This window comes from Lichenostomus cassidix, chromosome 5 (assembly GCF_008360975.1).
Source record: "Lichenostomus cassidix isolate B80296 chromosome 5, HeHo_3.0, whole genome shotgun sequence".
In the NCBI taxonomy this organism is placed as follows: Eukaryota; Metazoa; Chordata; class Aves; order Passeriformes; family Meliphagidae; genus Lichenostomus; species Lichenostomus cassidix.
The window spans coordinates 19,807,530-19,819,945 of record NC_139486.1 but is presented as its reverse complement, the minus strand read 5'-3'; the positions used below and the strand labels follow the sequence as shown (position 1 = coordinate 19,819,945).

The following is a 12,416-nucleotide window of genomic DNA, read 5'->3' as shown; positions in this document are numbered from 1 at the left end:
CAGGTATGGTTAGCCCTGTTCAAACTGTTCTTCATAATTGGATTCCTTGGCAGAGGTTCCACCACACCACTCCAAGTTAACTATATCACACATGGAAAAGTGTTATTTTTGGTAACTGCACTCAAAAATAATGTGTTAAGATGCAAGTAGCCTGGAATAATTTCAGACATCTGTTAACTACTAAGTAATGTACAAATTCCTGCTAAGGGTACCATGTAACTACAACTTCTGGGACCTCTTATCACTGTCATTTGAACAAGCTCCAGGTCCAGGATATTAACACCACTCGAGAACTCATGATTTTACTTGTATTGCTTCATACCTTGTCTCCTGTATTGAAAACAGTTTTACACAATGCCTCTGCATGCGGTTTAGCTGCACACTAAAGTTATGAAATTACTCTGCCCTAATGCTCCCATTTGCATTTTTTTAATTCTAAATTCAACCATAATGCTGGTTTTGCTCCCAGATAGTAACAAGTACTAACCCCAAGAGCAACACAGAAATGCAATCACAGGTTAAAATGCTCACCACAGTTATTTTATTATGTACTTAGAGAATGTTAAGTACAAAGCACAGCAAAAAATTTACCCAGAGCATGACTTAGCTTCTGTCAAACCAAGTGTTCAAGAAGCAATTTACCTCTACTATATCAGAATAAAATAGATGGTATTTAATTATATTTTATCTTCATTTACTTATATCTCATTTCATACTTTATGCTGCACGAAACCCAAATATAAATTACTTATAAATATTGGCAACATTACTGTCAGACTCTTCCAAATAGGAAAATAAATGCAACAGGAATTGCCAGCTCTGTATAAATATGTGAGCGGTTTTCTGCAAAAATTGTTAGCATAGAACTTTAGGGTTCCAAAACCCTGGAACACAAAATAGCAAGAACTAAAAAAGTATAATTTTCTTTGCACACAATCTCCTCACTCATCAGAAGAGAGCAGGACAACTTTCTTGGAAGGTTAAAAGCTTCACTAGCACTAGTTCTAAATTACTAATTTTTAATACTCCACCTCCTACAAAATATATGTGGAAATTTGCAGGTGTAATTTTTTCCATGTAATCTCATAACCATACTCAGTAGCTGAACTGTTTTTAGAAAAGCTTTAATGTCCCTTAATGCAGTCCTGTCACCAGTAGCTCATCTGGGGGTGTAAAATCTGTACCTCAAACAGATGCTCAGGTAAAGAGTTTGTCAAAAAAGCTGTCCTTTAGCAGTCATTTCTCCTGACAAAAAACAAGTACTTTTCTTTCAGAACTGCTTTTTTCAATGAAAAGTCCCTCCACTCAAATTGCTTGTTTAATTTGTAAGATGTTCCAAAAACTGCGCAAGACTCTAAAGTCACTTGCAGTACCTTGATGGGTATAGTCAAAAATCTTAGCTCCCAAGGGGCCAGTCAGCTGGATACATTTTTGTATGAGATTAAAAGTAGCTTAAAGTTTACTTTTGAAATAAGATTTCACTGACTAAATAAGGTACTTGGATCACAGTTTTGTGGCAGAAAGATATTTACTGGATTTTACACATCTTTTTTCTGTACAACACAGCATCAAAAGCAATGGTTATGCCTATTACTGAGTTTTCACAAACTGATACTAGTTCTGCCCTGACAAGGAGAGACCTTATTAGAAAACAGAATTATTACATTATGGAGCTCATTTACTCCTGCTTTCTTTTGACATTTCAATCTGAGTTGAGAAGACAGATTTGTATCATGTAACTATTTTTTCAGTAATATTGAAGATTTACTTTTTATGGCCAAGTGAAAAGGAAGAGTCTGCTGCATAGGTTAAGGTACTCAACCAAACCATCTAGTTATCATCTACTACTAACTGCAAATCAAAAAATCGTAACAAAATTATGTTGAAAAAAAACATATTAGAACTTCCTGGGGATTGTGGTCCAAGACATAATATTTTTCCTATATTTAAAAACTTCATGACGTTTATATGCAATTTAGATGCTGCCCTGAGGTTCTCAATATTCTAGGCTCAGGCTCTTCTAGGAAGCTTGTCTTTACCTTACTATTTGTTCCTTTCCTGTCAACTGACTTGCCAGGCAAACAGCCAGAGGGTTGAAAAATACTGATGCAATTTCCCTTTGTATTGCTGGTGTACACACACAGAGCACAGGATTTGCACTTGAGCCCTATTTGAAGAAATCAGGGCCTTCTCTACTTCATAGCTAAAGCTTTCCAGTGAGATGGAAACAACAAGAAAAATGGCAAATTCTTTCAAACACTTTCTGAAAATAACCACTGAGATTTCAATTACAATACATTTAAAAACATTTTAATGCTACTTTCTAATGAAAAAGGCAGCAATTACCGTTCCACTACAGAAATGCTAAGACACTAGTTATTTCATATGTTCAAAATTACTGTTGTGTTCACCCACATGCTGGAGTTACTCAGATGCATCTTTGTTGCCACTTGTTCAAAAGTCTGTGAGCAGTTACCTGGACTCTGTATTTCTGCTTCTTCCAAATCCTTATTTAATAGATTTGACATTTCTAGAGAGTTCAACTCTTCCAGTGAATTTTCTTTTTCCTCTTCTTGACTGTGAAAGTTCTCTTCATTCTCTGATTGAGAGTCCGATTTCCCAGATTCAAGGAAGATCTGACCTGCTACCACTCGAGTTCCTGTGGAATGATCCTTTACCTGGTCCTCTGCAGATAAAGTCTGAAGGAAAGCAGGCACATAATTTAGATGATTACAAACTGAGAAGCAGCAGCTGGCTAAAAACCCATTTAAAAAACTTCTTAAAAGACATAATTGACTTAAACAATAGCATCAAAAGTAAGTTGAGCTACTGCTATCAGCTCTCATTGGCTCTATCCCTTTCAGGTCTTTGAAAAAAGATGTTTCAAACTTGTAACACAATATTAATTCCTCTGATGCACAGTAGAAATTACTGAGACAGCAAGAGCTACAGAAAAGCTTAAAACCTAAAATAAAATTATTGTTCTGAATTTCAGACCTTTGCTGTCACTCCACAGGTAAAACAGAATGACTAGAAACTTATCTCCTCACCTTTGACTCCAGTGATTCATCTTGATTTCCCTCTTCATCTAGAAGAGACATTATAAATCAGTAAAATGTTTTTACATTAGTAACTATTTCAAAAATAAAACATTTAGTTATAATATTGTACCATGGTTCTGAAATGTTCTAGTGTACTAAGTTGACTAATGCACTTCAGAAAGACCTTATTAGTGTGGTGAGAAGGAATCAAATGTTTCACAGGTGATCCTTTTCCTTAAATTATGGCAACACAACTGTGTCTTTCACAGTAAAAAAAACTGTGACTTTTCTAAACCCAAATCACAGTCTGAATGGTTCCAATCCAATTAAACTACCTAAAAAAGTGTAAATCAAGTGAAAAAGGTCTATGGAACATAAGTTTTTAGTCACCAGATCAGCTTTAGTATGAACAGCTTCAGCAGCAACCAGAAAGTTATATTAATACTCCCATGCTTATAATTAAATGTTGTCCTTTATAGAATGCCAAATCATTTTGCCTGACCAGCATACTCAAACCTTTATATAAAGGTCTCTCTTCAAAACTGTGAGAAATCAATTTGTCTTTAAGATACTCTTCAAGAGATGCAAGTTTTATTTAACAGTCATCTTTCTTGTCTAAAAGCTGTGATATGATATTTGATTAGGAAGACTGGAAAGAGAAGAAATGGTAAAGAAGAAAGGGTATTAGGCAGATAGCTAAAGGAATACAGGTGAAAAGGTGAAGATAATCACAAAAAGCTTATTTATGACAGCTTTACCATTGTTTTTCAGAATTGTTTCTGCAACAATTGTTTTGTTCCTTTAACCAAAATGGGCTACCCACCATGCTTCAAACAACTTGGTCTGTGCTATCATTTTGATGGAAGCCTCTAAAATTAACATCACTGAGATGTGACTGTTCCCAGTCATCAGTATCTGATACCACCTCATTTAAGCAACCAAACCCCACTACATTTGAAAGAAGATGTTACAGGCCTCCCTCTCTCCAGTACACAATTCCCTTAAACTGAAATAAAAGCTCAAAACTTAAACAGACCACTTAGCAAAGCTGCCACTAACTCTTCCTTATATTTAGAAATTCCCCTTTCTGAGGCCCTGGGGTGCATAATGCCCTGTAGCAGTGGCAAGCAATGACAGGCTGGAGACATGCACTGTGACTAGAAAAGCTGTCTAAACTGATAGAAGTTAATGCCCCTTACAAGAGATACAACATGTAGTATGTTACCGCTGGCTATGAAAGGCTACCTCACAGATACTTCAACAATTTATGCAACTCTGCTGATGCCTGTAAGCATTTAGCAGCAAACAAAACTTGCACAATTTTCATTCTAATGCAAATAAAGTGATTTATCAGAGATAAACCATCCCTGAAGCAACAAATTACAAACATGACACTTGACTGCTTCATATTTTGAAGCCTTCTACCATAACCCTTGCAAAATGAAAGGGTTAATCTTGGAAATCACCTTCTGGGATCTAGATTCCATATTTTTATTTGAAGCATAACTTTTGACTGGAGCAAGTAAAAAGGTGAGGGAGAATTCAACTTTAAGCTGTAACAGCATAATAAAAATTAAGAAAAAATGCTAAGACTTTTATGTGAAGCTGCAAAACTACAGTGACGAGATGATTGAGAGCACAACTGAGACATATGAATGACAGCCTGTTGAAGATGGTGAAGAGGGTGTAAAGCTCAAAAAGTCTGACTGCCAACAGACATGGAATTTAGAAGGATCTAGAAGAGTTGATGTGGGTAAGCAGCTGTAATCTACAGGTCTGAAAATGAAAGTGTGTAGAGTACTTCAGAAAAACTTGTGGAGACAGCAAAGGGCACTCCAGATGAAACAGACCCTGCAAGGAGCAACCAAGACAGCATGAGAATGAACACCAATTTGGAAAAAAAACATTATGAGGCATAAGGAACAAACAAGGCTAGCTGCATATTTGGCAGAGACCACAGGGCTTAGTAGCTTGAAGAGTCCAACAGATAAGGGTGAGGGTGATTGTGGTAAGTTGTAAGAAGCTCTAGTACTGAACTTTGACACTCCAGATCATGATATGACCATTGATCTTTAAATTCAGTAAAAGTACACATACATTTAGGATACTTACTGGTGTTTCTATTGCAAAACTATGAAACAATTTTGAATTTACCATGTTTCCCACATATGATATTCTATTATCTTAAATAATTTTGACCAAGACCAAATGCCACCTTCAAACTGGAGCTTGTCAAGACATCCAGACATACTTCTGGAGAGTGAGGAAACTAAGAGAGGGTAACCTCCCCAGTAGCTTGTATGTTCCTTCTAATATATGCTAAACCTGTTATTGCAGTAGGAAACACCATGTTTGTTTTTTTGAGCAGCTACACTAGCTAGAGGGACTGTTTTTGTCTGCACAAACCCAGCCCATATTCCTGACAGCACGAGAGCTTTCTAACATTTCAGTAAAGGCTTCACTAACTGATTTCCATACGTGGTAGGTTGACTTTACATCAAAAGACCACAAAAGATCAAATATAAATAGGTTATACTGTCTGTGCACACACATTTTATTGTGACTTCATATACAAAGCAAAAGGTTTACTAAATTGAAAGGCAAGAGACACCTGAGCAACATAAGGTAGAGAAGAGCGTTTGCTCTCCTTCCTTGAAAGTAAATAAACCTACTTCCTTTCTATTGTATCATTTAAATTCTCTGTGAAGGAACCAGCTTTGTTACCGAGAAGTTGTACTTGAACAATTGTTTTCAAACAGTGGCTCCAAAATGCACTAAAGCAAAACCAAAATATTAATTTAATTTTTCTTAGCTCTAAGGCTTCTTTCTAAGGTAGGCAGATGAGGTTGCACTGAAAATGAACAGTGTGTCTAGAGGAGGAGTCACAGCCTTCTTGTTTCATTGTACTGCTGACTAATATGCACCTACTACTTATAGAAGTGTGTTTACTCCTATGAAACTGTAAAGAAAACTATTCTGAAAGTGTTAATGAAAGGTCTTTGGAAGGTCAAAGCTGGATCTAAGAACAGTTTATTAGTCAAGGCTCAGCTAGTGAACAGTCACAGATGTTATGTTTGTGCACCTGCTTCAGAGATTAAAGCTGATAGTTTAGCTTGTTTTTCCACACTTCAATTAAAAAAAGTAACTGACTTTTTATTTGGATCTGTTACCGAGGCTGTCTAATTCTATAAACCTCTTCTAAAAAGGCCAAGTGGAAATTAATCTCACCATTTGTTAAACAAGTTAGGGAGATGCAATCATCTATTTAAAGGAAAAGGTAGGCAAAAATACTTTTTGGCTCAACAGAGCAGTTGACAACCTTGTACAAAATGCTTCACTTACAGACAGTGCTGAGCTGTAGACATTGCTGGGTGCTCTCATGCCCTGCTAGGACTCTAAAGCACTTCACAGAGCTAAAATCTTGTTCCAACCATCCACCACTTCATGTATAATTAAAATCAGCTTTAAAAAGTATTAATTTTTCCTCAATTAGGAAGGCCAGTGTTCAAGCATGCTATATGAATATAGCAAAAGTACTCTGGCAGCCCATGCTAGAGAAAAAGATCCTACCATATGCTGAATAAAGATCCTACCATTTTGTGAAAATTACTGTTTTCAAGAGAGCACTAAGGAGAGAAGGGTAGATACCAGATGAGCTATGCAGTGTGAATCAGCAATAACAGCATTAGCTCGAGGGAGCTCAACATTTTCAAAGATTTGCTGTATTAGAAGAACAAATCAACTGACATCCCATAAAGCTGAAGGACTGCTACTACCAGACAAGAAATAACTACTAGTTTCAATGTTAAAATGGTCACTCACATTCAGGAAGTAGCCAAAATTCAGTAAGCAAAGCAGTTTCCCACAGCTCTGATGAATCCCTAACTGATTACTGTAGTCAGTTTCTTTCTAGTTTTTGCCAATCTCTTTAAGCTTTAAACACTATGACAACAAAGCAACTAGAGGGATTCTGCTGAGAGCAGGGATCTCGAAGTGGAGTGTGCACACCTCAGGCAGTATACCAGCCAACCCACCAGGGCTGCAGGAAGAAAATACCTTTCATAGTGTTAATACATAAAACTTTTCTTAATACACTGGTCATTCCACCTTCATTTCATTCTTTTTTCATTTGTGTTTTTGCCCATGTTTTATGATGTACATAATATGTTAGAACAAGTGTACATCAGTATTTAACTTACAAAAAACCCCATGTATAATGCATGCTCAAAAATCCTTCTGTGGAGAGGGGTGCATGAACAGAAGTGTTTTGGCAGTGACTGATTTAGAGCATCCATGAGAGATTTTCTGTGGTATTTTTAGCAATTTCTTTCAATGTTGTTTTTGTACAAGTGACTAGATAGACATTGAAAGGGAATGCAAACTTTGTTTATCCAATTCTTGCAGGGAAAAAGGAAATTTTAAGAAAAAAAAATTACCTCAGACTGCTTCTCATCAATTTTTTGACTGTTATATTCAGCACAGAAACAGACTTGATAGCATAGATTCTATTCCCATTACATGAAGCTTTGAAACATGCAGTGAGTTAAGTAAAATCCGTAAGTGGCACCTATTCAGCAAGAATAGTTCCAAAGTATCCTTGGCAGCAAGTAAATTGTTCCCAGCTACAATCTGTGCAGCATATTCATTTTAGTGCAACTAGAAGATTGAGATATAGGTCAACCCTCCCCCTGAATAAAAATCATTTTTCCAGTGTCCTTGCAATTGCTGGCTAACTAGTTACAGAACTTACTCTCCAGCAGTTCCTTGGAACTGAGATCCCAAATCACAAAAGGCAAAAAGTTTAGGGAATATTTTCCAGTTAGGTATGTAGAAACAGAAAGGTCAGGGAAAACAACTGAGCTCTGTCTTATGGACGAACAGGTACTGAAGTTCCCAACAGGTATGTGACTGTGGTCATTTGTCCCACCAATCAGTGGGACACTATGAAAACATCTGCCTGTTGTTGAAGCTAGCCATGGAATGTGTAAGAGAGTCAGAGGAAACATCGCTTCCTCTCTTCAGGCAGAATGAGAACATTTCTACCTCTTAGTCTGTGAACAAGAAGAAACAATCAAATAACACTGGCAATAACAAAAAAACATTGTTTTTTTCAATGTTCTTAATGAGTGATCAACAGGGGAAGGCCATCGCTGCTGCGATGAGCAGAAGACAGCCAGTTTTGTCTAGAGAACACATGCATGCTTAGCATTTTCTAGCTGCTTTTGCCAATTCCCCATGGACTTCTTAATATTCTTTCCCCAGTCCCAGTTTTAAATTCCTCCATAATCTGTAGTAACATCATGTTTAAAAAAATATAGTGATATTTTCTTTCGGCCTGAATTTTCTTGCATTCACCTCAAATTTTTTAATAAATTGATTTAAACAAAGTGTATGACTACAGAGTTAGGGTTTAAAGTTATAATTAAAATACTCACTACTTAAAAAAAATCCTCATTAAAAACTCTTCCTGAAGTCGGGAAATGTAATACTTGAACCATTGTTACTCATTCTTCTTAAAACCCCTCCCACTGTACTCACATCACGCATGAGTCTTTCCAGAACAGAGTCATTAGAAATAAATAATCATTCAAGGAAGCATTTAATATAGAGTCCCAAGGCTTATACCAGACTCTGCTACAGAAAGTCATACTGTTACTGTGGGAGATCAAAGCATGAAGTGAGGACAACTCTCTTTCAGAATGATTCTTGTAAAAAAAAAAAAAAAAAAAAGCAAAAAAAGTATTTCTCTCATCGTCTCTGCCAAAGGATGGACTTCAAACAGACTCTCTTAATTAATTGTGGATATTAGCTAACAGTTTGACATCACAGTAGCAATTTAAGTTCGTAAACTGCTCCTAAGCCTACATTCATGTAATGTGCTTTCTTCGTATCAGCCTATGCATCTTTTAATTGCATTAGTTCAACTGACTCTAAACATATTGTTTATATAGGCTGAATTAAACTACCAGTACTTCATACTCACAAACAACTTTGTGATAATGGACAAACAGTCAAGACAAAAGAGATGCATGGTAGTACAGCTGCTGATGCACACTTGATCAGCCCTTGTCACCTAACTTCCCTGCACACAACACATGGCTCATCTGACATTCACAACCTCATCACACCTTAGCTTTTTTTCCTTTATACACAGTATAAATGAGAATACCTAGTTCAAAAGTTTGAGCTACGTCTCTCTGGCTTCACAGAACTCATGCGTATCCTACCTATAACTTGGAAAGTGGCCTGCTAGCTTATAAAGTGACCTACAAAGCTCATATAAACTGAAGTCTAGTAATAGTACTTTAAATTTCAACTTCCTCCTGCGTACAGAAAAATGAACCCCACACTACTGAACTTACCTCTAGAGAATATGTTAAGCTACTTGCCTGAAATAGTATAAAAGCAAATTCCCAGTGGCACTGCATATGACTGTCAGTTAAGGTAGTGGCTTCTAACTTTATAAATAAATACATTGCACATCCCCCCTTCAACCCATACTGAAAAGAAGGGTGTAGGAGGTAGAAACCCCAGAAAAGGAAGTAGATGACAACATATGAGAAGCACACAAAACCCAAGCTGCATAACAACAAAATAGGGACGGGAAAAAAGTATTATGGGGACATAAAGCAGGATGCATGAATGCTCTCAATGTATCGAGGTGACAAAACTGTTCTGATAAGGCTGAAATCAGCATTATCAGCGTCTCGAGGAGAAAATACGTTCTATGGTGGAAAAAACGCCTCACTTCGGTTTTGAGCAGTGTAAGCACTACAAAGTGGGCTCCTAAGGAGCAGTTTAAAGGCAAGCACCGCACTGAGCAACGCATCCACCCTAGCAGGCCTGCGGAGCAGCCCCGGTGAGGCAAAGCTGAAGCTCAAGCCAGCCCGGGCCCGCCACCCGCGGCCACGCAGCTGACAGGAGCCCCGCTCCCCGCCTCCCCTCCCCTCCGCTCCGCAGCCTCAGCGCCCCGGCGAGCTCGGCGCTGCCCCCACGCACCCCAAAGCCCCGGCGAGAGCACCGGGGCGCGGGGGCGGTGACAGCGGAGGAGGCGCCCCGGTGCAGGCGCCGGGACCCGCACTGACACCTCGGCACCCGCCCCCAACTGCGGCAGCGGCCGGCGCCCCCCTCCCCCGCCGCAGGCCCCGGGGGGCGACGCCGCCGCAGCGCTCGGGCCCAAGGGAACGCAGGGAGGCGGAGCCGCGCAACTCACCGGCCGCGGGAAGCGCTCCCACCGCTGGCAGCGCTCCGGCCCAGAGCGCGGCCAGGCACAGCACCAGGGCCAGGCAGAACGCCCGCCGCCCCATCCCGCTGGGCTCTGAGGGGCTGCGCCGAGCGCCCCCGACTCCGGCTCTCGCGCCCCGCCCACCGCGCCGCCGCCACCAATCGGCTGCCGCGCTGACGGCCGACTACGGGCCGCTGGCAGCCGCACACGCAACCCCGGGGAACGGCTGGCTCTACATGGCCCGCTCCCATTGGCTCGGCCGAGGCTTCGATCTCTCGTCACGCCCTCCCGCTAGCAAATAGCGCCGCACGTCTCTCAGCGAGGGCCGCTGCCCTAGCGCTCCCTTCCGAAACGGCACCTCCCACTGGCTCCTGCGCCGTTCCTACAGCACCCACAGTGCCTTGCGAGGGCCGCGGCGCCGCCCGGGACCGGGTGCCCTCCGGGGCCCGCGGCGAGGCTGGGACTACGTCACCCACAACTCCCCGCGCCGAACGGCGCCGTGAAGGGGCGCGGCGTCGCCGCCCGCAGCTCCGGCTGTTCCGGACCGCAGAAGTGCTGGGAGCGGGGTACGCTTCGTTGGTTACGAGTATGGGAAGCAGCAGTAAATTAAGTGTATGTCTAAACCAGCACAGATGGAGTGTGTGAAACATAAAGAGTTTATTTAGTGGAACTTTTGTCTTCAGAAAGGCATCAATTCTGGAAAGGGGTTGAGCGCTGTGGGACGCAACTCTTCGGTTCTCATAGGAATTGCATCTTTCTGTAGGTCAATTAAAAAGCAAATGAGGAAGAGAACTAGCAACCCAGCCTTTAGCGGACTGAAACATGGCTGGGTGGTAAATGTCACTGCCTCACAGGACTGCGTTAGCGCTGTGCTGAATTATAAAGTGGGGTTTTCCCATACTGTCTCCATACTGTCGAGTCACTTCAGCCTTACAGCACTACCCTTAGGGTCTCTGCAGGGCGAGAGTGGCCAGCAGTGGCTGTGTTTGTCCCACGGGACACGGCGGCAGAAGCTGTGGGAAGTGCAGTCCCACGCAGGGCTGGGTGAGGATGTGCTGCCCGCGAGGCCAGGGTCTGCAGGCAGGGAATGCCTGCGCTGCTCCAGCCAGGAGGTGTCTAAAGAGCGTGTAAGCGCCTTGGGTAGAACTAATGAGCAGTTCTGCTTTAAGTAGGGGACTACTGAAGCACCAGCCAATCTTTTCTAGCTACAGTACAGCTAAAGAGTTTTACAGAACGAAGCTGCACGGGTGTGGGGGTGCCATTCCAGAACAGGTCTGAAGGGGTTTCTCCAGGGCGATTCTCTGCGCTGGGATCAGCCTTAAGCTCAACCTGTGTTTCGCAAAATGGAAAAGCACAAATCCTCCTGCCTGGGAATGTCACCCCCTGGAGCGGAGGAGGGGAGCCCGCCCCGTTTGGGGAGTGGCATGAGCCCTCTGCCTTGGGGCAGTGACGGTGCTCCGGGGAGCGGGACGGGCGAGCCCTGAGGGGCCGTGAGGTGACCTGGAACCTCGGCCATGCGGCAGGGGATGGCTCCGGCCTGCCCAGCAGAGCGTGAGGGCAGCGGAACGGGGGCTGGTTGGGGTAGTGATGCGGGGCTACAGGGGTGGCTTCTGTGAGAAGCTGCCAGAAGCTTCCCCCGTGTCGGACAGAGCCAGTGCCGGACAGCTCCAAGACAGAACCGGCGCTGGCCGAGGCCGAGCCCGCCATTGACCCTGGCGGCACCTCTGGGGGAGATGGAAAAGGTGCTGCACAGTGGCCATGGCTGCGGTACAGAATATATGAGAGAAACAGCTCTGCAGACGCCAAGGTCAGCAGAAGAGGGGAAGAGGTACTCCGGGTGCCGGAGCTGAGATTCCTCTGCAACCCATGCAGGGTGGTGAAGACTATGGTGATAGGAAAGATATGTGCTAATGTCTTTACAAACAATTCCATGGGCGAGGGTATGGGTGTTAACGTCTTTGAAATGGGTCTTAATGTCTCTACTAACTGCAAGCAGCAGGTTTGTTACAGAGCCCAGACACTGACTCCTGAAACAAATGGGTCTGGACAAGCCTGAGTTTCTGAACTTTGGGGTAAAATGACGAATTCAAGGGGGAATATGTGGTAGGAGGTTCGGGAAGGCTGTATCTTCCTAGTACCTCAGGCAACGG

At 42.3% G+C, this 12,416-nt stretch overlaps 1 protein-coding gene across 1 annotated transcript in view; it reads right to left on the bottom strand.

Annotated features, from left to right (window-relative positions):
• SEL1L (SEL1L adaptor subunit of SYVN1 ubiquitin ligase) overlaps positions 1–10,460 on the bottom strand; it is a 37,382-nt gene extending 26,922 nt beyond the window's left edge. The window contains exons 1-3 of the mRNA XM_085061614.1: positions 10,255–10,460; positions 3,051–3,088; positions 2,477–2,699 (exon numbers count right to left, since the gene is read on the bottom strand). Coding sequence (XP_084917740.1) covers positions 2,477–2,699; positions 3,051–3,088; positions 10,255–10,348 — 355 coding nt within the window. The 5' untranslated portion in view covers positions 10,349–10,460. The remainder of the gene's footprint in view (positions 1–2,476; positions 2,700–3,050; positions 3,089–10,254) is intronic.
• Positions 10,461–12,416: the final 1,956 nt, after the last annotated feature.